This window comes from Catharus ustulatus, chromosome 15 (assembly GCF_009819885.2).
Source record: "Catharus ustulatus isolate bCatUst1 chromosome 15, bCatUst1.pri.v2, whole genome shotgun sequence".
Classification (NCBI taxonomy): domain Eukaryota; kingdom Metazoa; phylum Chordata; class Aves; order Passeriformes; family Turdidae; genus Catharus; species Catharus ustulatus.
In genome coordinates, this window is record NC_046235.1 from 987967 (window position 1) to 1015629 (window position 27663).

The 27663-nt window shown below is 49.7% G+C and overlaps 2 protein-coding genes across 3 annotated transcripts in view; one reads left to right on the forward strand and one right to left on the reverse strand.

Moving 5' to 3' along the window:
- CTNNA1 (catenin alpha 1) overlaps positions 1-22015 on the forward strand; it is a 113542-nt gene extending 91527 nt beyond the window's left edge. The window contains exons 11-18 of the mRNA XM_033072888.1: positions 2023-2179; positions 6913-7113; positions 8167-8318; positions 10742-10852; positions 12300-12481; positions 13166-13271; positions 18460-18594; positions 20951-22015. Of these exons, the coding sequence (XP_032928779.1) occupies positions 2023-2179; positions 6913-7113; positions 8167-8318; positions 10742-10852; positions 12300-12481; positions 13166-13271; positions 18460-18594; positions 20951-21238 (1332 nt within the window). The 3' untranslated portion in view covers positions 21239-22015. The remainder of the gene's footprint in view (positions 1-2022; positions 2180-6912; positions 7114-8166; positions 8319-10741; positions 10853-12299; positions 12482-13165; positions 13272-18459; positions 18595-20950) is intronic.
- Positions 22016-25711: 3696 nt separating this feature from the next.
- SIL1 (SIL1 nucleotide exchange factor) overlaps positions 25712-27663 on the reverse strand; it is a 69818-nt gene continuing 67866 nt past the window's right edge. For both annotated transcript variants that reach the window (XM_033073468.1, XM_033073469.1), the window contains one exon: positions 25712-26212. In XM_033073468.1, coding sequence (XP_032929359.1) covers positions 25862-26212 — 351 coding nt within the window. In that variant the 3' untranslated portion in view covers positions 25712-25861. The remainder of the gene's footprint in view (positions 26213-27663) is intronic.

Below are 27663 nucleotides of genomic sequence, written 5' to 3' on the forward strand. Positions count from 1 at the left end.
ACTCTCACTTTGCCTGTAATATATATATAAATACACTTTTTCCAGTTGAGCAAGCTGCCTGTTGAGACTGGGGTGATCCAGCCTGTGCTTGGATGTGGTGAGGACACCCAACTGGAGGTTGTGGAGCAGTTGCAGAGCCCTGTGTGTGTGACAGCTCTGCCATTACCTGTGACAAGGTGCTGAATGTGGCATCTGGGCTTGGCATGCGCTGTTGGCCAAGATGAATGGTGCACGCAGCTGCTGAGTCCAGACAAACATCTCCCAGGAAGCCAGGCCATATGCTCCTGCAGCATTGGTGCTGCCCTGGCTCAGTGCTTACAGGATGTTTGATAGCTGCTAGGGGCCAAGGCAGGTGGAGAAAAGCAGAGAAAATGTCCTGACCTTTGGTATCGCCTCGCCCCCATCTCCGGCTCTGGAGTGACAGGTCCTGGCAGGATAAAAGTGAGAGCAGATTTCTGGTTTATCTCTCCTGTTTCCAGGACACTTGTTCAGATTCATCTTCATGAAACCTTGGATTTGCAGATTTTGATTGATGGGTGGGTAATTCATTACATCCATCAGCCTGGGGTGAGACGTGGCAGTGGCTGCACTGCAAATCAGGGCTCTCCAGCAGAGCACAGCTTTGCCTGTAAAACTTCTCTTTCTGTTCATTTTTAAAATCCAAACCATCATTTTCTTGGTTGTTGCAAGGCTTTTGAGGGGCTTTCAGGACTTGCAGTTCCATGAGTGAGGGTGGCATAGCAGCAGGGACATTCCAAAGGGACATCCCAACTCCTGCAGGTGCCACCCAGGTGTGACCCTGGGCTGGCTGGAGGAAGGGGAACAGCAGAGGAGCCCTTGGTGGCAGTGGGACAGGGACACTGCTGTTCCTGCAGGGCTCAGAGCTGCTCATTCCCACAGCTGCTGCTTCCTGAGTTGGTCACTGTCACCAAAGCCAGGGAGCTGGGCTGGGATGTGATCCCCTGTGTGGCTTTTCCTGTCACTGCTGACGCCTGGATCCCTGGGGTGGAGCCTGATTCACTCAGTGCCATCCCAGTGACACCACCATCATTCCCATGTTTAGTGAGTTAAATATTTTTTTAAATGCTTTGTGACACTTGTAAATGGAGCAGGTAGAGAAAGTGGGTTTTGGGAAAGCAGGAACATCTGGTGCTTGCATGTTTTGGTCGACAAGTTTGTGAAATTAATACAGTCCTTAAAGTGGAGAAGAAAAATGACACCTTGAAGTTGTGAGTTAATTATCTCTGACTCTCAGGGGCTTGGGAACAGGGCTGGGATTGCTGCAAGAGCAGGGCCAGGCTGTTGAGGTTGGTTTCTCCCCACATTCAAAAAGGATTTTGTGGTTGTTTCAATGACCAGTTAGTGGGCACAGCTAAGCTCAGTGACCCAGCAGCACCTGGAGCTTTTGGTCTGTCAAGAAAAACTAGGATTTGGTGTAAATTCTGGTACTGGGGTTTGAAGAAAATGAGGAGAGGGTATTCAGAAGGAGAATCTTCTGTTCACTGGCTAATATGGCTGGCTCACATCCACATTACAACAATTACCGGCAAGATCCAGAGTAAAGCTTCGAGGAAAAGGGATAAATCAAAATTTATCTTTAATTTTGTATTTGCATGTTGTTCCTACTTCAGTCTGTGTATGATTAATCCTTTGTGACCTTTTTACTGAGGTTTTGTTAAGTAGCAAGTGCAGCCTTGAGTGTACTAAATGTCATCCTGTCTAAAATACTGAACAACACAGCCTGCACTGGGAAAGCAACACCTTGTTACCACGAGCTGCTAGACAGGTGAAACCAGCTCTTGTGAAAACTTGCCAGGTGATTTTGCTCCTAATAACTATCCATAATAAAAGTGGAAGCAGGTATGAGCTGGATGTGAGAGCAGCAAAATTAAACCCTTCTGTGTTTAAACATCAAGTTCCTCAAAAGTTATTAAACTTGCTTTGTCTGCTGCTGAGTTCATTGGGTAAACACACGGGGGGTAATTGTTTGAGTGGGTATGTTTTAAAAGAGGTGTTTTACAGGTCATCAATGCTGCCCTGGCCCTGGCTGCTAAGCCCCAGAGCAAACTGGCTCAGGAGAACATGGATCTGTTCAAGGAGCAGTGGGAGAGGCAGGTGCGGGTGCTGACGGATGCTGTGGATGACATCACCTCCATCGATGATTTCCTGGCTGTGTCAGGTGAGCTGGGCTCAGGTGGCACCATCACCCTCCCCAGGGTGCTTGGGGCACGTTCTGGAGTCTGAGAGCTTTGGGAGGGGTGGGGTTGGCACCCTCACCTCACCCTGTGCCCAGCAGGGGTGATCTCAAGGACAGCACACTGCATGTCCCAAGATTTGGAATTGCTGGCTGAGCTTGATAGCAAAGGGTTAAAAATGTTTCTAAAATCATGGGACTTGTGTACAACAGATTCAGGGGGTGCAAAGAAAGGTTGGGTCTGGTAGGGCTGGGAAAGGGAGCCAGGCCCTGGAATGAATATTGGGATTTGTCTTTGTTGGATCATGTGAAACTGCACCTGTGGAATCATCATGTGATAAATAATATGGTTGTTAAAGGTAATAATTCTTTGGTAATTGAATATATTATTGTGTAATGGTAACAAGAACCATGAGAAAGGATGTTTGGGGACCTGATGGAAATCACAAGAATCCATGCTTGGATAAGATCAATGCATACAATAGAACAATATGGGTTTAGTAATTATTATATAGTTCTATAAGGAAAAGGGTATAAAACCTGTCCCTCTGGAATCCATGTGGAGTCAGATTTGGGTTTGTACCCCTGACTCCCAGAGCTCTGCAATAAAGCACCTGCAGATAATCATCTGTGATGATGTGTGTCTGCACTAACAAACTAAGGATGAACTACTTGCTGTGGACAAGCCTCACCAGTAACTCTGGGGGAAATAGAACATCTTCATGTCCAAGGTAGGAACTGGCAGGAAAAATGATCCCTCTGCCATGTAAACAAAACTGAATATCAAACTGTGGTTGCACAAGTTAATTAAAATAAAAACGTTCATACCATGTCAGCTTTAGTAAAGTTATAAGAGTTTTTAAAAGAGAGTGGATCATTATAATAGATTAATAATTACATTTGGCAAAGTGCTTGCCAAGATAATGCCTTTTATCAGCATCTTGATAAAGACCCACTATCAGCTCCTGTGACCTAAAAATAATGGGGGCATTTTTATTTCCACATCCTTTAATTGTGCTCTAGTCAGAGGACATGGAGATGTAGCCACATGAATTGTGTCTGCAGTAGTGTTCACAAATCACCACTGCAAGCTGGGATTCTCATTTCCATGGTACAAGCAGCTTTGGGCATCTCAAGTCACCTAACACCTCCAGTGGTAAGGAGAGATTTCACAGCAGGATGTGTGGAGTCAGAACATAGTTAGAAAATGTAGATGAAAAATTAAGGTCCTGAATTAAGAGTATTTTTTTTGTCTTGTTAAGAAAAGTCAAACAAAAGGCATTTGGGGAATGGGAGCTCTGCTCCATGAGACAGCTGCAGACACTCAAGTGCATTCAGTAATTATTTATATGTGTTTGTTATCTAAGAGATGGTAGAAAAAATATTAAAGCAATAAATACTCTTTTAAATATTATTTGTTTGAACTTTGATAAATGTTTTCCATATAAATGCCACAACTCCAATTCATCTGCTAGAAGTGTGAACTTCTGTGTGGATAAAGTCATGGCGGGTATGATTTATACCAAGTGCTGTTGGGGTTATTAGGATGTTTGTATCAGTTACTAACTGGGATGCCAGCAGAATTTCAAGGAGTTCTGGTGAGTGCATATATAAATATGTATGTAAGCCATCCCACACCCCTGCTGAAGGAAAGGCTTCACCATTCAGCCCAGGCTGCAGGGTTGTATCCACAGGTAAAGGCTGGGTGAAGGAGGAGGAGGAGGAGGATCCTTCAGTGCCCAGGTGAACCTGCAGGTGACATGGTGGCATTTTCAGAGCTGGGGCAGGCTCAGCTCAGGGTGGGAGGTGCAGGGCACTGCACCTCGAGATGTCTGTGTGCTTCCAGCCATGAGTGATGTGCAGCTCAGGGAGCCCCAGCATCACCGGTGATCTCCTGAGCAGTCCTGGACAGATTTTTCTCATTTAAGCTGGTGTTAGTTGTTCTTTGGACCATTTGAAACTGCTGGCACCTCCATCATCCTGTGCAGAGTTCACAGCTGAAGTGTGCTCCTTGTTCTGCACTGTTTGCTTCATTTGATGCTTGCTCTAAAGATGGAGAAGAGGTTTTTTTCCCCCTTCTCTCTTTTCATGCTGTTTGCAAACAGAGCTCTGCCATGCACTTTGTCAGTCATCACTCCCCTGACTGCCCAGTCTTTGCCTGTTTCATTATTCCTCATTTCAGAGCTCTCCTGTACCTTCTGCAGTTCTTATCCCTGTTATCAGTGCCTTCCTGAAGCACTCTGGCTGTGTTGGTGTGCCCACTATCTCTGTTCTTCAGAGCAGTTGCTGATAGCACCGTGTAATTGTCAAATTCAATGTTCTGAAATTACCTGAATCTCCTGTGAAACCCTCTTAAAAAACCATTCCATTTGCTGCCTTCTGTTCCTCTGCTGCTGACAGAGGTCTGTGCCACAGATTGCCCATCTCAGTGGAGCTGTTTTTTCTGAAGAGCCTCAGTGTGAGCCTTGCCAGGATGAGCCCTGTATTTACAAGAGTGTGAGCTCCCCAGTGTTTGTTCCTTGTGCTGCCTGTCCTGGCTCCTGCAGAGCCCCTGGGAGCAGAGGTTCAGCACAGAAATGGTTCTGAGACTTCCCCAGCAGGGAAGCACAGTTGTGTTTATCATTCTGGGCCTTCATCTCCCCACTGCTGCTCTTTGATTTTGGTCTCCTGTAGCCCTCAGACTCCCTGCCAGGCTGCTGGGGCTGTTTGGAAAGCATTGCTCAATCCCTTCATGTGGGGGTGGGTGGAGGAGGAAGGTGTTTGGTGGGAGTGGATTGAGGATTGACAGTCGTGGGTGACTTTTTATTCTGTAGCTTTTCACAGTATTTCCTTGTTTGGTCTAAAAACCATTTCTATGGAGAAAATACCTTTCCTTTTACCTTGTTGCCCAGCCACACCATTTTCCCTGGAGCTGTTTTGGTGGGACAAGAAGCCTTTGCTGGTGCCTGTGCTTGTTCTGTTCTGTGGGATGTTTTTCCTGCTCAGCTCAGGGGGGTTTGGCTGTGGGTTCTCCCCCAGCCCTGTCCCATCCCCAGAGGTGCTGTGTGTGCCAGTAGGATGGGGAGCACTGGCTGTATTTACAAAACTCAGCACAGTGGCAGCTCTCAGCTGTTCTCATCCAGCTGGAGAATATCACCAGAGCAGAGACCTGCCTGTCCTGCACCTCCCTGGGCCCTTTGCAAGCTGCCCTGTGGGTTATTTCCCTCTAGAAGGAACTTTCTGGCCCCTTCACATCTGCAGAAGGCATTAAATGATCAGCAGACATTTAAATATTGGCCTTCATTTTATCCATGCCTTTTATTAAAGTTCACATAATCCAGAGAGGCTTTTAAATGGTCTGTGCCTTAATTTATTCATTTAGGAATTGAAGCAATAAACAGTCTGTGTTTTGGCCTGGCACCAAAGCTTTTTCTTGGGCTCTTGCAGCTCCCAGGGCTGTCTGTTCTTTAAATCCCCCCTGTGCTGGCCGTGGCTCCTGTGCCTGCTCACTAATGAACTAATCACAAATCACTAATGAACCTGCTCTTGCTCTCTCAGGGCCTCATCCTGCCCTCAGCCCAACCTGCCCAGGCTGAGTTGCTTCAGAGGCATTTCACAAGTGTATTTTTTGTCCAGGTTACTTACAGAAGTCTGGCAGTATTACACCTGGCTGTGTTAATTTTATGGAAATCAGGGTAACTTCCCGCAGCAATCCTTTCAGGCAGCTCCTCCAGATCCTCTCCCAGCCAACACCAGGAGCTTCTTGTCTCTACCAGCTCTTGCAAAATGGCTCTTTTGCTACCTGCCCAGGGAATAAAAGCCACTTGCACGGGTTGGCAGTGTGGAATGATTAAGTCAGTGGTAATTAACACTGGGAACTATTTTAAGTGACAGAGCAGAAATGTTTCCAAGTTGGTTTCTTACCAAGCAGCCCAAATGCTGGTGTAGGATGCTGATAGTGAAACATTAGTCCTGGTACATTAAAGAGTTCTCTAACAGAGCTTGGAAGTCTCTAATAACAGTTTGGGAGACTTTTAGGGTAGGTTCCTCCAAATAAGGATCCCAATTTCTTTAGGCATCTTCAGAAATCTCTTAGAGGGTTTTACCCATTTGGGGCCCCTTGGACTCAATGAATGGGTAAAAATATCTCTTTACAAAACCAGAAAATGTGTATTTAAAAAGCTAATTGCGAACTCCTGCCTTTATGTTTTTGTTTGTTTTCTGAGCAGTCAGTGAGTGCTGTGTGGCTGGAATGCTTTCCACATTATTCACTGCATACACTGTGTGTGTCTCAGATGGGAATGGGCGACTGGCAGTGCAATGTGCTCTGCTGGAATGTGTGTGCCTGTAGGAAAACACTCTGGAGGAGGCTGGAAACGTGCACCAAGTGTCTGTTGGAGTGCTGAGGGGAGGAGGTGTGGTGCTGGGGAGGTGCCTGCACTGCTGGGGAGTGGTTTGCAGGTATTTGAAATAAGGGCTGGGGCAGCCCAGAGCAGGAATATGGAAAGAAAGCAGGGGAGAGCTCAGCAGAACTCAGCTTTCCTGTTGGTAAAATCGAGTGCAAACAGGGGCTGTTGGCTCTTTGACACCTCCTTTGCTGGCTGCAGTGACCTTCACCTTAATGCTTGACAGCATCTCCATGGAGCTGCTGTAGAGCAGGTCCCACCTGAGCACCTGCCATGCTGCTGACTCCTTCAGAAAGGACATCACCATCTAAATCCTCCTTCTTCCACCTCCAGAGAACCACATTTTGGAAGATGTGAACAAATGTGTCATTGCTCTCCAAGAAAAGGATGTGGATGGCTTAGACCGCACGGCCGGGGCCATCCGGGGCCGCGCCGCCCGCGTCATCCACGTGGTCACCTCGGAGATGGACAACTACGAGCCTGGCGTGTACACTGAGAAGGTGCTGGAGGCCACCAAGCTCCTGTCCAACACAGGTGAGGCTCACTGCCACCCAGGAGCCCTGAGCTGCTGCTGCTTGAGAGCTTCTGGGCAGCTGGGTACCTGTGAAACCTGGTAAAGGCTCGGTTTTGTGGGAGTTAGTGGGAGCTGTTTGCAAAGTGAGAAGTGTGATTTTGTTGTGTCCCTCAGTGTGCTCCTGTCATGGGCTGGGCTGTGGGAAGCAAAAACACCAGGAATGAGTCCCTGAGCTCATCTTGGAGTGCTGCACCAGGCTCTGCAGCTGCTGGGGGGCCAGCAGGGAGATCACATTCCCCCAGCAAAAGAAATTAGGGTAATAAATAATTAGGGTAAATCTTGTAAAGTATCTGTTGTAGGTGCAGTGCCCCACACCAAATCAGGGTGTGAGCTGCTGGTGACATCCATTAGGGTGAGGGGTGATTGTGGCTGCTGCAGTGCCAGCCACTCGTTGTTGGTTTTGCTTTAATTACTTTGATGAAGAATCAAGGGTGACACTGAAGAAGCAGCAGACTCTAACTGGTTCTGGCATGTTCTTCCTGGGGCACCATGAGTCATGAAATGCAGCAGTGCAACCTGCCCCCTTCCAGTGCTTCTGCAACTCCAGCTTCCTGATGGTAGCATGACTTCTTTTTCCCAAAAAAAAAAAACAAAACAGGGAACATCAAACACGGTTAATATTTTGCCCCATAGTTTTTAGTGGCTTCCCCAGGTGTTTTCTCCTTGTCCGTGAGCAGGGTGTGATAAACTTTTCCCTGCCCAAGAGAAAAACGGAGCTGGATTAAGAGTTCAGCTCCTGTACCAAATGTGATTTCAGTGGAAGGAGGGCACAGCTTGGAGGATAGTTGAGAGCAGGGTGGGATGGCAGCAGACTGGCTCAGGATGGGATGCACAGTGGCTCGGGATGGGGTGAGGATGGGATGGGGTGAGGATGGGATGGGATGGGATGGGATGGGATGGGATGGGATGGGATGGGATGGGATGGGATGGGATGGGATGGGATGGGATGGGATGGGATGGGATCCATGGGATGGGATGGGATGGCACTGACCAGCTCTGTGCTCTCTGGGCAGTCATGCCTCGCTTCACGGAGCAGGTGGAAGCTGCAGTGGAAGCTCTGAGCTCCGACCCTGCCCAGCCCATGGATGAGAACGAGTTCATCGACGCCTCCCGCCTGGTGTACGACGGCATCCGGGACATCAGGAAAGCCGTGCTCATGATCAGGGTGAGCAGAACTCCCCAAAATCCTCCCTGAGCTGCCAGGATGAGGTGCAGCAGGCAGGCTTTCATTCAGTTAACATCAGAGTCTCACAAGGTGTTGAGCAGTAGCTGGGATTGAGATTCACAAGCAGAGCTGAGCAGGATGATGGCCCGAGCTGTGATGCTAAATACCCTTCACACTTCTTTTGTAATCTCATGGTAATGCCTGGCTCCCTAATGTGCTGAAATCAGTGACCTTTCAGTTAACAACAGCAAATTAATTCCCAACTCTAGATGCTTGTTGATGCTTTGAGAGCTTAGAAATAAAACCTAATGGCTCTTCATTAAGTAAATTTTGATAATTAATGTTAGTCAAAAGGACGCTGAGATGAGTTTGGTCTGTAGTTCCTAGAGCATGTAATTTGTTAATTGGCTAACCTGGGTAAACAGAGGCAGCTCACAGAGACCTTGACTCCTGTGTGCTTGCAGTGGGTGTGACTTGGAAGCCCTAAAATTTCTGGTGGCCAGACACAGAAGGGCACAAATGGTTGAAGGGATGCAGAAAAGGAAGTTCTGGTTGAGGCTGATACATGGATCTATTTCTAGGATCTTACTGGGGCAAAAAATGGGCAGGAGCCTTACATAGCAAAGACAAAACAGGGGTTTATTCATTTTTTCTTCTTTTCCTTGTATTCCTTTGACTCTGAGAAGCTGCCCTGGTCTTTCAGAGTGGTCAGTAAATCAAGACCAATATGTGATTACAGTACTCATTGCAGTGGCATCATCCATGTTTGCTGCTTAAAGCAAAGGATCAGATGAGAAACCAGGGGAAAAGCTGGCACCACATCTGTGCTCCCCATGGAGTTTTTGTCAGACCAGCTCAGGATTTGTAGGCAGCAGTAGATGAAGATATCAAGCAAACAGATGTGATTCCCCCCTGCTGAAGCCCTTGTTGCTCAGGACAGGGAGCTGCCAGTCCCAGTGGGCAGCAGTTACCTGGGCTGGCAGTGCCAGGTTTGCCCCTGGCCACACAGCAACCACCCAGAAAGAAGTTAAAATGTTAGCATTTGTCATGCAGAGTGTTTATTCTTGGATAAAAGAGCCATCCAAATGGGGATTCCAGGGCTTGTGTAACCCTGTTCCCAGGGGCTCATTCACTTCAGCCCTGTCAGGGGCTCTTGCTCTTTGCAGGGACCAGCAGGAAAAGCCACTGCAGCACCTCATTTCTGTGTTTAGGCAGAGTACTTTCAAAATTACCATCTCACTGTATCTGTTTTTATTGAGGAGAAGTTCTTCCCCCCTCCCTGCTGTGTTTGTGCCCTTGGTGGCACTGGAAGGGCACAGTTACACTCTGTGTGTCCCTGGGCTCTGGCAGGGATGGGCAGAGGAGTCACAGACAGAACCATGTACAGCAGAACTGTTCTCTTCATGTTTTTTCATTTAAAAAAAAATAAAATTGTACACTGAACTACTTCTTAGTGTGTGTCCCTCTGTGGATTTTGTGTTCTCCAGGGCTAGGAGAGGAGGCTGCAATACTCAAAGTCTTGATTGTCACCCTGCTCACCTTTGCTTTTTGCCAATTATTTTGCATGTCCATCTCTATTTTCACTATATCACAAAGTGTCTGTAGTGGAAGACAAAGAGTAGGAAATTCAAATAGTAGGAAAAAAATCTAAAGAGCAGGAACTTTATTTGCATGTTATCTGTTAATCACATTTATTGTATTTATCAGTGAAGCTCTCTGCTGAACCAGCTCTGGAGAATTGTCATGAAGTACCACTTTACAAAGATGTAGTATTTTGACAAACATGCTGTTTAAACTTGATAGGCTTTGTAAAAAGTTTGCCAGCTACAGACTGGCAGTAGCAAAAATAAATCCTAAGCAAGCAGGAACTAGGTCAGATGTGTTTAGCCTACAGCATAAAAGCTGGCCCTTACTAGCTGAAATTCTTCAGCTTTTCCTGAGGGATAAGGATAAATTTTGAGATATTTTATCTGTTGTTAATTTAGTCAATGCTTTGATTTGTAATTGTGCTGAAGACACTGTCTCTGCTTCTGAACCAGCCCTTAGAGCTGTGTGTAATTCCAGCTCCAGCATCTCGACTGAGGCTTTTACATTTAATCAACTTGCACAAGCTCTGTTCGTTTTGCAAGAACTTTTTTCTGTCTTTCAGATGCTGAGTGCATTATGTGCTGACAAATCTCAGCTGTTTAGTTACTGCTGTGTGGTTCTGGGATCCCTGTGGTGTTTAACAGGAGCAGCCAAGCACACAAAGTCACACGTGTTCAGAGCTGCACACAGTCCCTGGATTTACCTTCTTGTTGAAAACATGGAATAATTTTTACCTCCACTGATTTCCATTCTCTCTGCTTGAAAAACAATATTCTTGTTGATTTTCAGAGCCATGAAATCTGTAGTTTGACTCTGCCTGAATGCTTTTTCCTCAGACTCCTGAAGAGCTGGATGATTCTGACTTTGAGACCGAGGATTTTGACGTCCGAAGCAGAACCAGCATCCAGACTGAGGATGATCAGCTCATTGCTGGGCAGAGTGCAAGGGTAAGCACAAAAAAAGTCTGACCTGCCTTCAAGAAACACTTCAGCTTGCCTTGAAAGCCCAGGTGAAATTTGGGGGGTGGTGATAAAATGCTGGATCAGAAAACTGGCATTCCTTGTTTCCAGCATTCTTTATTTCCAGCATTCCTTGATTCCAGCATTCTTCTGAAAAGGAGGTTGAGTGAAATGCAGTTGGTCTGATGGATGTGAGAAACATCTGTGCTTTATTTTGGCTATTCTGAAAGATCAAAATCCTTTTAGTACCAGGAAACTGCATCACATTTTGATATCACAGACATTGGAGTCTGGGGAGCTTCTGCAGGGAGGTGCAGGGCACATCACTCCACTGGATTAATGTTCTTTCCAACAGACAAACATTAACTTCATGAGCAAAAAATCCTCCCAAAATCTCCTCACACACGTGCTGGTCTGTGTTTGGTCACTGAGCATTTATCAGGAACTCAGAAATGAAATCATTTCAACTCACTGCATTTCCTGTGACTCAAAAAGGAAAGCATTGATAGGCAATATATAATCATTAAGAGGTGAAACCCTAAAATCAGAGCACTGAAGGAGAAGCAGCCCTTACCTATTGCTTTTATTTGACACAGCCTCTCTGGATCAATAACAATTTACACTCTTGGGAAAGTGCCATGGCACATTTTTTGTGGAGGTACTTCCTGCCAGGCAAGAAGTAGCCAGACCTTATTTATCAAACTTCTGCCACGCTGGGAATTCCACAAACTGGGAGGATTTTTCTGCTCCCCTGCCCTGCACAAGCACTTTCTGCCCCCTGCTATTGAAATGCAGACATTGCTCATTTAGCTCTTAGCACAGCTGCTGCCAGAGGGGTTTTAGCACCAAAGGCTCCTTTCTGCCTGCTCCTGGAGGCATCTGTGCTCCCAGAATTTATGAAGGCAAGGCTGTGGAGTCTTCCACAGGCTGTAAACCCAGTCTGAGAGATTTTATTTGGGAGTAAGCACACACTCTTTATTTTCACTTACTCTTTCCTCAGCAGGCATGTTTCAAATGAGTACAGCTAGCTCTTTGCAGGGAAGAGACTGGTAATATTTCTTATTATCCTCAATACCCAAGTGGAACTTAATTATAAAATGTTGACATTTTCTATAAAAGACAAGTCCTCCCTCTTCCTGCAGTTTTATTTTGAGGGATGGTAATATGTGGCAAATTTGTTTGGAGTCTTAACAGCTTTATCATGCAAAGGCCCATATTTTAAGTGTCAGCTTGTCTTTCTGGGCACTTTTTCTTTAAAAAAAGAGTATAAACTTTGATTCAAAATGGAAGCAAATGGCTCTGTAAAGCCTCTAGGTAGAGGATTGCTATTAAAGTTTTATCCCCCATCTACATGACTGAAATTGGTTATTAGTGAAATGTTCCAAAAAGCCTCCACAAGGCAGCCGGAGCCTGTGAGCAAACTCTTCTCTTGCAGGCTATCATGGCTCAGCTGCCCCAGGAGCAGAAAGCCAAGATTGCTGAGCAGGTGGCCAGCTTCCAGGAGGAGAAGAGCAAACTGGATGCTGAAGTGTCCAAGTGGGATGACAGTGGCAATGACATCATTGTCCTGGCCAAGCAGATGTGTATGATTATGATGGAAATGACAGACTTCACCAGGTGAGCACTTTGGATTTCTGCTGCCTCTGAGCTGCTGGGCTTTCCGTGCTGCAAGTTCTCCTGAGAGTCTCACTTCTTCTAATTTCCTTTAAATGGTGCCCTGTTCCAGCTGCATATTAACTGGGGAGATGCATTATTGTGCAGTGGCTGGGTGGTAATAACTGCTTAAATTGATCTACAGATACACAGCAGTTATTGCCTGTCTTTCTTTCTTTCTTAAGGGTGATTCGTGTCCCCAGGAATTTTTATATATATATATTTGCTCAGTTCTTTACAGCATTAAATTCTATGGGCTTCTCAATATTGCCATACTGCAGAAATAGTTCCTAGTACAGTTATTTGCAGAGGAAAGAGAGGGTTTTTGATGCCTTTTGAAATTAATTTACCAGATTTTATATAACGCTGTTTTTTAAACTTCATGTTCCATTCCATAAAAACCGCAAATCCGTCTTCTAAAATGTTACCTCTTATCATCATTAGGCTGCTCCAAGCAGTAAAATTTAAGATGTTTTTATTCCTAGATTTAAGCTAAATGTGGGGAAGAGCTGAGAGGGGGTAACTCTTGAAAATGAAGGTGCTGTGATGGCTGCTCCTGCCCTTTGCTGCCCTGGGGGTGAGAACAGGGACACACAATTCCCTGCTGGGGCTCTCTGGTGCTAGAGGGAACCTGTGCTGTGTTTGCAGGGGCAAAGGGCCACTGAAGAACACTTCAGATGTGATCAGTGCAGCCAAGAAGATCGCAGAGGCTGGCTCCAGGATGGACAAGCTGGGCAGGACCATTGCTGACCACGTGAGTCACAGCCCTGAAACCCCCTAAAAATCACACAGGAATGGCAAGAGAATTCCTAGAATCTGCACTAAAAAACCAAAAATGGCCCCCAAATCCAGTGAAATTCCAGGGATTTCTGTGGAAAAAAAATTCTGGAAAATGGGTGGGCGAAAAAATGGGTGGGCAAAACTGTGAAGGAAATCCAAGTTAAAATGGCTTAAAAACTCCAAAAATCGCACAAGAAATGGCCCAAAAAATACAAAAATTTGCACTGAAACACCCAAAACCTGTCAAATCCCTGCAGCAGCTCTGCCAGCACTGCAGGCATGATGGACAGAAGAGAAGGGCTTTGCTTTTGGGGTGTTCCAGCTGATTTTCCAGATCTGCTGCTAGAAAATCCTGTTGTTTGCCCTGTTCTCTTGGCTCCCTGAGCAGTGCCACAGCAGCTCCCTGGTGGAATTTGGCTCCTGGCATCCTGTGCCAAGGCAGTGCCAGTGCTGAGCAGGAGCCAGGCTGTGGGGCACCCCAGAGCTGTCCCAGGGCTCAGACTGCAGGGACAGCACTGCACAGTGCCTGCTGCACAACCTTTAATTTAATTTGAGGCAGCTGTTTAGGATGAACAATTTTCAGATGGGTGAGGAGGGTGTCACAGCTCTCTGGGGGTTCTTTCACTGTCCAGTCTTGGAGCAGGGCCTGCAGTGACCTGTGGCTGTGCTGTCCCAGTGTTGGGAAGGAATTCCTGCAGGATGGAGCAAGCTCAGGGGTTGATTTATGCAATGCCTGTCCTGAGCCACTTCAAAACTGGGCCAAGCAAGGGCAGCTTTGGCCTCAGCCCACACCCAAACAGCAGGGAAACATCAACATTGGTAATAATATTCCACCTTCCAGAGAGACTCTGAAATGCAGGGAGGTTCATCTGAGAAAACTTTGTTTTCTCCAGTTGTCCCTTGCTTCCCAGGATGGAAATTTGTGCTGCCAGGTTTGAACTGAACTGATGTCACTTTGGAAGTAAATCATTGCAGTGCAGGATTCTCTCTTAATGTTGCATTCAGAGGTGCTTGTCTACACCCTCCTTTATTAATGATGCAGTGAGAAATGTTCAGTGGGGAGGTAAATTAGAGAAGTGTTTTTTCAAATGGCTCTCCTTGCTACAGCACTTTGACAGCCTTGTTTCTGCAAGAAGCAGGTGTGTGCTGATGTGGGTAAATGAGGCAAGGAGAGTTTGTGTTTGAGGTCTCAGGAGAGCTTGGGCTGAAGGTTTACAATGTTTTTTTTAATTTTTCTAATTCACATGTTTTATGCAAAGTTGTTATATATGTTTTTCTGCACCAAGCCATTTCAAAATATAAAAGAAAACTACTTTTAGTAGCAGTAAGGTCCTTAAAAATGTAACAGATTAAGCACATGTTTGAAGATAAATACGAGCAGCACTGTACAGTTAGTCATTTTGACAAGAATATAGCTTTTTCCTGACTCCATACTCTGCTAATACTTGGAGCCTGCATATTTCATTAGATGTGCTCCCATACTCTTCAGAAACGTGTTCATGTGGAGCAGTGTGACAGGAGCTCTGCTCCTGCTGTCCCTGCTCCCAGAGCTGGGGCCCCTGTGCCAGCAGCTCCAGCTGTGCCAGCAGCCCTTCCTGCAGCACATTGCTCTGGAACTCCAGGAGCTTCACTCCCAGGAATTCCCTGTGTTGGGACAGTCCTGCCATCAGCTGCAGGCCCTCCTGAGCTTTCCATCCCTCATATGGAGCATGAGGGGAATGTGGAACACTTCTGAGCACAGCACAGATGACAAAGATCTGCAGCAAGACAAGGGTTCTCTCTATTATTTATTTTTTCAGTGTTGAAACACCTACAAAGCCAAAGGAAATTTCTGTTCCTTCTTTCCTTCCATTGCAGTGGGAGGCTGAGGTCACATCAGCTCTGATCATTGAGTTACATCAGTTCTGATCATCCATTTACACAGTTCTGATCATCCAGTGAAAGCAGCTGGGGGTCTGGGGCTGCCCCAGTTCCCAGTAAAGGCTCCAGCAGCCTCTTGCTGGGGAGACTGGTCCCTGGCTGGGTGGGGACCCTGGGCACAGGCTGGTGGCAGCTGGTGGCACATAGGGGTCAGTGCCCATCCTGCCAGGGAGCTGCCTCCCCAGACAGCTGCTCCTGCTGGGCCCTAGCTGGGGCTGAGGGCATTTTTTGGGAATTCCTGCTGCAGCAGGGTCATTCCCACATTCCTCCAGTGGGAGGAAGAGCTCAGGTTGCTGCTCTGCCCTGCAGCCCTGGGGATGGGCTGTGTCCATCAGCACACACATCCAGGGCTCTGCTCTTCTCCCCTGCCCCTTTTCTCCTCAAAAAGGCACAAAAGGGTGATTCTGCTTCTCTGCAGGCTCAGCAGGAGCCCAGTGTGAGGGGTGTTGCTGTGTCCAGGATGGAGCCTGGGTCTGACCTGGATCACCAGCTTCGCTTTTGGCAGTACCCTTCCCTGAGTGTGCCACAGCTCAGTTTGGGGCTTGGGGAGGGGGGATGTCCCCCAACACCTTCACTGCCACCTGCCCTGCCCTCCCTGCTGGGCTGTGCTCTCCTCCCATGGCAGCTCTGCAGATGGGGCTGTGCCTGGGGGTTAATCAGTCATGCCATCATTCCTGGCAGGGTTCAGACTGCTGCCTTTTGGGGTTTGGGGTTTTCATCCCAGTGCTCCTGCCTGGGGAAGGACAGAGCTCCTGCAGGCACCTGCAATGCCTTTTGTTGATGCTCTTTTTTATCTTGTGTTACATCTCCATGGAGAGCTCATCTGTCTTTGAGCTGAGTCCTGGATGTGGCTGCAGAAATAGCACACACAGGAGAGGATGTGGGTTTCCACCTCACACACACTGATGTGCACACTGATGATTCCTGTTCCACAAAGGTTTTGCTGCCTGGTGATGGTGCAGCAGCCTTGGGAGCCTTTCCTTGAAGGGTTTCAGAGGCCCAGAGCAGCTGGGATTGTTGAGCCATGCCCTGAGCTGTGCTGGGCATTTGTCAGCCCCTGAGGCCTCACTGCTGTGTTAGATGAGCTCTTTGGGAGATGGAGAGCAGTTTCCAAAATGGTAATTTGAGCTTTTCATTAGCTCCTTGGCCAGGGCTATTTGTGGACTTGCTCTAAAACATCTTGTACTGCTGACTAATATTGATTAGGTTAAAAAATTAACCTGCAGGCTTTGCTGCTTCGTCAGACAGGGCTTCACTGCTCTGATGGAGAGCTGCAGTCACTTTGGGTGTTCCATCATTTTCCTTGGGGCTGAGAAGGTGGTTTTGTGTCCCTTGGTGGGGCCAGGTGCCCATAAAGCCCTGCAGATCTGCCACTGCAGTGCCCCTGTGTGTGTGAGCTCTGCACATCACTGCAGAGCCTGAGTTACCTCTGCTCAGCACTTTGCCTTCCCAAAGCCACTTGTTCTGGGCCTGGAAAAACCAAATGTGTGTGTTAGCTCACTCACCTTCACTGCAGAGGGAAATGTCTGTTCTGGCAGCTCAGGTGCTCTTGGGAGGGAAATGCTCCCTGTGAGTGGAGCCCTGTTTGCACATCCCTGTGTGTGCACCACAGTCTGCCCCTCTGTTACACAAAAAGAGTTTGTGCTTCCATCTCCTAGCTAAGGAGAGGAGGTCTGCAGCAGAATCTGGGCTCAGCCTGCTGCTCACAGGCAGGAGGTTTTTTCCTTGCCCTCAAAGGGGAGGAGAGGCTGCATGGCAATGCAACAACGCTCAGCTGGAGTGAAACATTGAGTAATGGAGAGGTGGAGATTGATGTCCCAGTCATGGCATGGCCATTCTCAATCTTCCTGAATGGTCCAGTGCACAGGATCAGGGTCTGAGGTGAGATGGGATTTTGCTGTGAACAGGGGGGTGTGAAAAAGAGCTCTTAAATCACTCTGGATGGAGTGCAGCTGTCTGGAAGGCTGGAGATCCCTGCAGACTGGAAGAGGAGATGATGAGTGGCCATTTCCATGGAACAAAGAGCAGGAGCTCTCTGTGGGGTACAGTGATGCTTCTGTGGGGTTCAGAGCAGGCTTTGACCGAGTGGGATGTAAATCATGTGGATGTGGAGCTGTGGGTGGTGGGGGTGTGTGTGTGTGAACATGTGGGGTGCCCTGGGGCTGAGATGGCCCATGGGGTCCTGCTGCTGGCTCCCCATTGCTGCTGCCAGAGCCTTTGTGTCTGCCAGAGCCTGCTCTGGGCTGTGGCTGCTCCTCAGCTGGACTCCCCTCTGCTCTGAAATCCAGCCTGAGCCTGGCTCATCCAGCGCTCATTCTTTGGTTCTGTCCCACCTCCCCAGACTGCACAGAAGACTCCTGCAGAGCCCTTTGTGCAAAGCTGGAAAAGTTACCTTTCCTTGAGTGCTGCAGCAAGCACCTTAAAAATGTCATTTTGTGCCTGGTGAGGAACCTGCTTTTCCCACTGCTACGAAATGGGAGCAGGAGTCAGGAAAGTCTCTGTTTGCTGTGTGTAATTGAGTTGCTGTTGGGTTTATCATTTTCAAGCTTGGAATACTGAGGATTGAGGATTGAGGGAGGAATTGGTAACATCTGCTAGTTGGAGATCTTGAGTGTCAGACCATTGCTGCTGTGTCCTGTGCAGTGCAGGAAGGGCCTTTTACAGCTGACAGACCTGCTCTGGAGAGGGTGAATAATCCTCCTTCTCCTCCTCTTCCTCCTCCCTGGAGGGCTGCTGAAGGGCAGCTGCAAGGAGCCTGAGCAGTGCTGCCCCTGGCTCCTGGGTTCCAGGTGCCTTTCATGTGCTCAGCTGTCTGAAAGCTGGGCAGGAGAGCAGTGCTCTGCCAGACCACCCTGCTCAGGGGAGGTGTCCAGTCTGCCTCTGGGTCTGTGAGTCTGGCTCTGGGTCTGTGAGTCTAGGTCTGGCTCTGTGGCTCTGGCTCTGGTTCTATGGCTCTGTCTGGCTCTGTGGCTCTGTTTCTCTGTCTCTCTGGCTGTGACTCCGTGGCTCTGGCTCTGTGGCTCTGGCTGTGGTTCTGTGGCTCATGCCCAGCCATGCCCCATGTCCTGCCCATGTGTGCCCCATGTCCTGCCCAGCCATGCCCATGTCCTGCCCATGTGTGCCCCATGTCCTGCCCAGCCATGCCCATGTCCTGCCCATCTGTGCCCCATGTCCTGCCCAGCCATGCCCCATGTCCTGCCCAGCCATGCCCATGTCCTGACCATGTGTGCCCTGTCCCCCAGTGCCCAGACTCAGCGTGCAAGCAGGACCTGCTGGCGTACCTGCAGCGCATCGCACTCTACTGCCACCAGCTCAACATCTGCAGCAAGGTGAAGGCCGAGGTGCAGAACCTGGGCGGGGAGCTCGTGGTCTCTGGGGTAAGTACAGCTCACTCCTGCCTGCCCAGGCAGCTCTGCTCCCACAGGGAGCAGAATTCTGAGGGAGCTTTGTGTTTGCAGAGCTCTGATGGATGCAGAGTTTGTGTTGCTGCCTCGTTCCGGGGAGGAATGCTTGCTGTGAAAATACAGACTTCACATTTCCTTACTCAACAGTGTTTGTAGAGACACATGCACTTCACCTCTGTGGAGTCTGTTCTCCAGACTGCTTTTCACCCTTAGTGAGGTTAAATCACTTCATCAGCACAGCTAAACCTGCCCCACGTCTCTGCACAGCCTTGGAACATGCTGGGGTCCTGCAGTGCTCTGGAGATGTTAATATTTCAGGATGGCTGTGCCCTGAAGAGTGCAGGGATTTTTAGTGGCTGCTCTGGTTTCTGACAGCTGGAAGCTGCCCCAGGCCAGCTTGCTTCCTTATTCCAGCCATTACTTTGCAAATAATTTTTTCACTGTACTTCATGAAATGCTTCCTCCTAAGAGGATTCTGTGTGACAGATTTTTGGGGGGAGGGAAGTGGAGCTAAATTCTTAATTTCTTCTGGCATACTCTTCCTTGCCCTGCACAGGCACGTTTGGTCACTGGTGCTTTTGCCCAGCCATGTCAGGACTGAGGAAGGAGGTTGGAAGAAGGGACAGAATTGGCTGATAGTCCAGAATTGCTCCCTGAATCCTGATCAACAAATGGAAAAAAACTTCCCACATTCTGCCATTTTGATACCACAGAATCATGGAACAGTTTGGGTTGGAAGGCACCTTAAAGCTCAGCCTGGCCTGGGACACTGCCCAGGGACCCAGAGGTAGCCACAGCTTCTCTGAGCACCCTGTGCCACTGATATTTCCCAGTGAAACCCTGTTTGATATTTCATTGCTTAAACTTAGCACAGATTTCCCTCAAAAGCCATGGAGAGCTGTGGAAGGAGAGCTTTGGGGCAGCAGCAGCAATAGATATCCCTGCAGGATCTGAGCCCATCTGGGGCTGGTGGGGCTGTGCTGCCCCTCCTGCTGCCCCAGCCCCCACTGCTCCCTGTGCAGCCCCCAGAGCAGCTCCAGGGCTGTGCTGGGATGTGCTGCTCTTGTCCTGGGAGCTGGGAGGCTGAAGCTGTCAAAGCAGGAGATGTTACTGTGCAGCAGAACTTACTCCAGGGCTTCAGTGCAGTTACTCAGTGCCTCCAGGATTTCCATCCCCTCTGCCATAAATTAGTGACAGAACCTCCTGGCATCTGTGGGCTGATCTGCTGCTTTGGTCCCTTCTCCTCCAGCCTGTCCACTGGGGCTCAGGGCTGCCAGCAGCAGTGGGAAGCTCCCTGGGATAATCAGATGATCTCAGCCAGGGCAGAGGCAGCACCTGTGAAAGGGAAATTCTGCCCTGCCCATGCACCAGGGAGCAGAGCTGGCACCTCCAGAGTGGGGCAGTTCATTGAGAAAAGCACCTCCCTGCTCTCCTGGCTTCAGGGATTCCTCCTGCTGGGAGGGTGCTGGAAATGCTCCAGGGCAGGAGGAGGGCAGAGCACAGGGGTTTGCCAGAGGATCTGAGGTGCCACGGTGGCACTTGGGGCACAGTGGGGTAGAAGGGAGGGGACAGTGCCCCAGAAAAGCCACCAGAACCAAACCCTGCCCAGAACCAAACCCTGCCCTGGACCAAACCCTGTCTGAGATCAAACCCTGCCTGGAACCAAGCCCTGCCCAGAACCAAACCGTGCCCTGGGCCAAACCCTGGCCCAAATCAAATCCCTGTCCCAGCCCATTTGGCCATGACAACCTGGGGGTCCCACCCAGAGCAGGAAACTGCCCCTGGGGAAGGGGGTCCTAGCTGATGTCACCACAGTGCTCCTGCTCTCTCTCGTCCACCCAGCCCTGCTCTCAGCTCTTTGTCCCTGCTGAGCCCTACAGCTGTGACAAATTCATGTTTTCCCTTGTTTTGATGCTCCTGTAAATCAGCTGGGAAAGGGCTCCAGGCCTGGCTGGTGATGCAGTTGTGTTCCTTCCTTCCCAGTCCAACTTAGTATTCTAGAGTGATTCAAATATTTATTATCGGTGATTAAGATATTACTACAGCTTTATTAATTTCATTAGAGAATAAGCAACTATTAAAGCTTAGTCACAAAAGCAAAGGGCAGAATACAAATGGTCCCATTGCCATTGATATGGAAAATGCAGAGAGGGGAGCAAACCCTGCTTTTGTCTTGGTGGCACAAGCTTTGTAACCACTGAGCATCCAAAGAAAAATCTGCCTCCAACTGGGAGCCCCAGGTTCCAGAGGCAGAACATAAATTAGTTTTGAGGTGGTTTTAGCCACAGGCCTGTGGTGTGGTCAGTGTGTGACTGTGTGTCCTTGGCAGGTGGACAGTGCCATGTCCCTGATCCAGGCAGCCAAGAACCTGATGAACGCCGTGGTGCAGACGGTCAAGGCCTCCTACGTGGCCTCCACCAAGTACCAGAAGTCGCAGGGCATGGCCTCCCTCAACCTCCCGGCCGTCTCCTGGAAGATGAAGGCTCCGGAGAAGAAACCCCTGGTCAAGAGGGAGAAGCAGGACGAGACCCAGACCAAGATCAAGAGGGCATCCCAGAAGAAGCACGTGAACCCCGTGCAGGCCCTCAGCGAGTTCAAGGCCATGGAGAGCATCTAGAGGGGAGCTCCTCCTCTCCAGGGCTGCTTTTCTCTAGCCCACCACTGCTACTTCCAGAACTCTACTTTTAATACCCTAAGGATTTTTTTTTTTTTTTCAAAAATTTACTATTCCTCCAAATGTATTTACTTAATATAATTTTGATAACTTTGTTTAGATTGCCTGGGGAGATACTCAGATTTCTAAGTTCTATCAGTGTATCTTCAGCCTGCAGAAGTGTGGTAATTTAGATGGCTTTAGGTTACAGGGGTGGATTTCTAGCTGGAAACTGTTTTTTATAATCTTGCTTTAAATGAAATACTCTATAACCAAAGAGGATTTTACAGTAACACTAACGGTTAACACTAATACTGGATCATGCTACTCAGAGACTCAGTTTATCATGGTGATCAAGAGAGAAAAAATTAGATTTTTTTTACTCAAAAAAGAAAAAAAAATAATGAAAGTATTGTACGTGATAGTATAACTGTGCTGTGGGGGTGGAGAGGGAGCAAGCTCAGAGGAGTTTGAAATTGCAGCAGGCACTGGCTGTGTGAGCACAACTGGAAAACAGCTGGAAAAACGCTCCAGCCGTGCCTGGGCTGGGCTTTGCTGGGCTGGGCTTGCCCCGGGGCTGTGATGCTGCTTTTCCTGGGGTCCCCCAGCAGTTCCTGGTGCTCCTGGCACCGCTCCCTGCGGAAACCTCCGGCTGTGGGCGGCCCAACGGGAATTGTAATGCCTGGTTACAAATTACTAATGTATTTTGCTGCGGGACACTAATAAAGTTGCTTTTCCCAGCTGGTGCATTGTGGTGCAGTGAATGGAGCCCACCCCTCGCCCCCCCCTCGCCATTCAGATGCAAATCAGCTTTGTGCTCATTCCTCATAATTGCTCTGCATCCCGCCTTGGGCTTCCAGAGGCACCCAGGAAATCGTGTTTGCTCAGGCTGCAATTTAGACTGTACATTATTTGTGATAACTATAGCTACAAGGTATAATTTGGCTGTCTTATTTAAATTTTATGAATTTCAGTGTGTTCCACACGTCCCAGTCGAGGCGGGTGCAGGGAAGCGGTGCCGGTTCCTGCGGAGCTGGAAAAGCCTGGGCTGCACTCGGTGTCTAAAGTGCAGAGCTGAGCCTTGGCACTGAAATGTTATAATTTTATTTATCTCAATCAGCTCATAATTTACTGTATTAAGGTTATTGCTGTCATGTTACTGTAATGCTGATCAGAATTAAGCTAAATAGTTTTTGAGTTATTTTTGCCAAATGTATTGTGTTTGCAAGCGTTTTAGCCTCTTGAGTACAGCTATTAAACAATGGAATTAGAGGCTATTTTCATACACTTTAACATGTAAACAGGCTCGGAGGCAGAGCTGTGCTTCACTGCCGTTTGGGGGTTAACAAGCTGTAGGTCTTCTTTTGGAGATAATTATTAACTGAATTTATACAATATGGGTTTTTTTCTCCTGGTATTGTCTTAAAGGTGACATTCCCTGGGCTGTTTGGGGAGTACACCCAGTGCCTCCCCCCAGTGCAAGCTATTAATGAGCTTTAAAGAACAACCTTTATTAAGATGTACAGACAAATGTTAGGTATTTAGCTTTTAAATAGATGCTGGTTTAATTTAGGCATCGAGAAATTAAAATGTGGTTCCGCAGTGAGAGCTGCAGCCCCAGGGGGTGCAGGAGCAGCAGGAGCACAATGGGGACAGAGGCCAAAAATCCTCAACTCACATTTCCTGTGTACCCCAGAATTGCTCCTCTGGGAATTGGGGTTTGGAGCAGAGAAGGGCAGCGAGGAGAATCATTAGTGGTGCCACATTAATTGCTGGGGGGAGAAAACACCTCTCCCCTTAGAAAAAGGGGATTTTGTGTGATGGAAGGGCGGTGTCAGCGCTTGGGGCAGGGCAGTTCTGATCCCAGCCCAAAACCCAGGAGGTCAGGGGATCGAACACCCAAGGATCGGGTCAGGACAGGGTATTGCTGCCGGGCCAGGGGATTCCAGCCCGGGCCAGGGGATTCCAGCCGGGCCAGGGATTCCAGCAGCGCTCACGAGGGCTCCGGCCGCCAGCGGAGTTGTGACTTTATTAGGGAGCCAATTGCAGAGAATTACAGTAATTACTGCTCCGTGTAATTAAGCTCTGGGAAGGGCTGGTGCTGTCGCTGTCGCTGCCGGAGGATGATGCTGGGCTCGGGGAGAGCTCGAGGGTGTTCCAACCCCACCAACCCCACCCAAACCCCCCCAATCCCACCTGCCCCATTCCCAGCCCTCCTGGGGATGGGGTCACCCACGCTGGATTTGGGCAGGGAAGGGATTTACCTGCCCAGGGCTGCTCCCCAGGGTACTGGCTGGAGGGGTTTGGGGTTTTTTTGCTGATTTGAAAAGATTTGGGGTTTTTTGGGGTTTTTTTGCAGGGCAGTGGAACAGCAGCTCTGCTGAGGCCGTGCCAGAGCCCGGCAGACCTGGCAGTGCAGGGATCTCAGGAAGATGAACCCATTATCTTCTAAAGTGTATTAGTGAAACCACCTTAAATCCTCAGGAGATAAGTCTTATTCTAGATTTCAAGTGCTCTTAATTCAATTCCGCGGTGAATGGCGGCACGGTGAATTGATGCCGCTTTAATTGCGTGTGAATTTTCCGTGGCACGATTTAATGCCGTTAATGAGCGCCTTTCCCACCCTGTCCGGGCTGTCCCTGCTGCCACCGCCTTTGGGATGGCTCGGAGAGGGGAGGGGGCACCCCCAGCTCTGTTTGCTTACACGGGTCCAAACACCAAATAAAACTTGAGGAGAGAGCAGAGAGGATGGGGACGGGAGAGAGCACCCAACAAATGGGTGAGAAAAGGAAAAATCCATTAAGGATTGAGGATGGGGAGTGTCCCAGGGAGACACAGCCCGGTGTCCTAAGGGTGCCAGGATCCCCAGGCTGTGCACCAGCAGCACCATTTGGGAAACAAACCTGTCCTTAGTGGGGACACTGGCCTGGGCCTGCTCTTATGGCCTGGGAAAGAGCCCAGGGCCCTCTCTGTCACGCTCTGGGGACACATGGCCATGCACACAGAGGAAGGATGCCCTGTTCGGGCTGCTGCCCCCAGGGCTGAGCTGCTGCCCCCAGGGCTGAGCTGCTGCCCTGGGCAGCCCTTGGTGCCCTCCAAGGCTCCGTGGCTGTCACTACCTCCCCATGCCACTACCCAGCTGCACTGCCAGGGCTCAGACATGACCCCTGAGAGCTGCAGAGAGGGGGTGGCTACAGCCCAGGGGCTCCCTGTGGCCACCCTTCCTTGGGCTCCTGATGCCCCTGCAGACTCCAGAGCCCTTTGGGCAGGGGGACACAGGGTGTGGCTGTGGGGTCCCTGAGCCTCAGCGCTGCCCAGGACCTCACACAGCCTCTGCCCCACGAGTGCCCTGCCAGGGCCAGTGCCTCAGGAGCAGCCCTGCCAGGAAATTGTTATTTGCTCTCATTTTTTGGCCTCCTTTCAGTGCTCCACGTCCTTGGCTGTGTCACTGCTGGTGAGCGGGAAACAGCCCAGGGGAGTCACTGGAACCTTCCTGGGGACATGGGCACTTCCTGCTGCCATCCCAGGCCACAGGGGCCATCCCAGGGCTGGCACTGACCAGGAGTCACCACCTGCTCCTTCCTGAGCTGCCCCTCCATCCCCAGGGCCAGCACAGGCATCCCCAGTGAGCCCCGGCTCAAAAACTTATCTGGTTTAAAGACTTGTAGGAAGAGCGAGTGGGATTTTGTCTTTGGGGTTGGACAGGGAGGGCTGCTGCTGGTTTTCTTCCCTAAGGAGGTGTTAGGCAATCCCCACCTTAAATCAGCTGTGGCACAGTGACAAAGCCAGGCCTGAGAAATCCCTATGCTGATCCCCCCAGTTCTACTGGACCCCTGCTTCACCTGGCATCGCTCCAAAGGCTCAGGTTTCAGAAAAGCCCCTTTCCATGCTTGTCCTGGCTGTTTGTTACCATCAGATATATTTTATTTTTTTCAAAACCTACAAAGAAAAGCCTTAGCAAGACTAGCTGGGAAATGCATTTCAGATAAAAATAGGGAAAAAAAAATTAATGCCAGCAAAACAGTCTGAAACCCCCAAAAAGAAAGATAAAAAAATAATCAATAGTTATAATTAGCCCTGCTACTTATCAGTGACAAGTGACACACTGTACATGGGAGCCACAAATATTTGAGCACAAAGGCCAGTGGCTGCAGGGTCACAGGAGGAGATGGATCTGGTGGCATTTGTGCCACCACCCTGGTGGTGGGCAGAGCCCTGCAAGGGCTGGGGGATGGAGGGGCCCAGCTGGGCTCTGGCAGGCCTGGAGGGAGTGCAGGGGTTCAAACATCCCCTCCTGGGAGTGACACAGACACAGCCCCCCATGGGAACACTGCTTGTTCCCTTTCTGCAAATCCCAAATCCCCCAGCTGAGCCCCCAGCTTGTTCCCTCCTCTGTCCACCTCTGTTTTCCCAGCAGCATCCCATGAAAACAAGACATTCACCACACCCCAATGTATTTTAATAACAAAGTTGTTGGCACACAGTGCTGGGATCTCGTTTAGCCCAGCAGTTTATTCCAAAGTGCACCCACACAAGTGCCATCCAAACCTGCTGTGCCCCTGAATTCCCTGGAACTGCCCCAGAGTTTCACCTCAGCTCCTGGATGATGGTGTTTATGGAGCCCAGGAGCTCCCTGAAGTAGCCGTCCTTGTCCCCCTCCCTCTGCTCCTCGGCCGCCAGCTCCTCGTACTCGCTGCGCAGGAGGCTGAGGGTGCTGCCCAGGGCAGTGTCCCCCCGGTAGTGCTCCCTGCAGAAGGCCACCAGGACCCCCACCAGCTTCAGCACCTTCTCCCGGGTGTCGTGCTCGGGCATGGCCAGCAGGTTGGGCACCAGGGCACACCAGCCCTGCTCCACCACCGCGGGCACCAGCCTGACCTGCTGGTACTGCTGGATTTTCTCCTCCATCTGCTCTCCGTGCTGGGAGTCCTCAAGCAGCATCTGTGGGAAGTGGTGGAACACAGATGAATGTCCCTGTCAGAGAGGAGCTGCTCCCAGGAGGTGACACATAGAGGGGGATGTGTGTCCTGTACCACCTGCCATGCATGGGGACTTGCCACAGAAGACCAGACTGAGGTTGTGTCCTGGTTCCCTGGCCACAGGGGCTGTTTGTCCACCCTGGAAAACTCCCAGGGACTGGGAGTTTGTGTGTCACACAGCCTGGGAGGGGACTCGGGGGCAGGAAGCTCAGCAGGACTTGTAAAGTCTCTGCTCTGATGCTTTTTGCTCTAATGAACATCATCACTGGGCTCCGTGCTGCTCCTCGCAGAGATGGGGATCTGTCTCCTCCAGCCACAGCCAGCCTGGTCCAGAAAAGCCCAGTACTGGGATTCTGCAGGGGGCTGGATCCCTGATAGTGAGAGACCGGCCCAGAGCAGCAGCAGGGCCAGGGGGAGGAAGGGAAACTCCCCCCATCACCCTGTGAGCCCTCTGGGGCTCAGGTGGTGGAGAGGCTTTGATACCAGCAAATTTCCAGACAGGGACATGGAAGGACAACACCAAGGAGACCTCCCCTCTCCTGGTTCTCTTGAGAGCTGCCTGCTGAAGTGCAGGCAAGATTTGGGGTGAAAAGGGAGGAATGTGGCCGGAGGGGCTGTTCAGAGCACCAGTGACTCCTGTTTGGCACTGGGAGCTGCCAGGGTGGTTTATGATTCCAACCCAACCCATCCCAAACCTGCCACCCCAGCTCAGAGCAGCCCCCCAGCACCAGGGTACAACACTCCCAATCCAAAGAGCAGCTAAAATGTATTTTTTTTTAACATAAACCCGAGAATCTGCCAGGCTGTGCCTGCCCCAGACCCACGGAAGTGGGAACAGATGGGGCTGCCCGAGGGGGCAGTGGGAAACGGGCAGCAGGATCAAATGGGAATGGTTTGAATCAAAATGCCCTCGTCTGCTCCTTTCCCACAGAGCTGACAGGATCATGTTAGAGTCAGCACCTGATAAGATTTCAGACCTGCTAAAATAATTTGCACCTTTACAAAGTCTCCCGGAAAATAACTGATTTAACAGAGAGGTGCTGTTCTGCCGTGCCTGCAACCCAGGTATTAGAGCAGCCATAATCCGCAGGGCAAATTGGCCATAAACCGAGCCAGAGTGGATTTAATTCCCATTCTCTGGAGTCAGGGAAACGCACAGACTGAACAACAAGCCATGGCAAGGAAAGACAGGCTTTAAACTGACACTTACAGCAGTAATCCAGGGTATTTGAAAATAAAACACAGAATGTGGCGGGCTGGGCTCCAGCGAGGGACATGCAGCAGGCAAAGGGCTCTGGCAGGCAGGGACACAGCAGTGCTGGCCTGTCCCCTGGCCTTGGCTGGACACCACAGTCCAGGGCCAGCATTCCCTACTCATGGCCTGGGTGTCCTGCTGTTTGAACACCCTCAGGG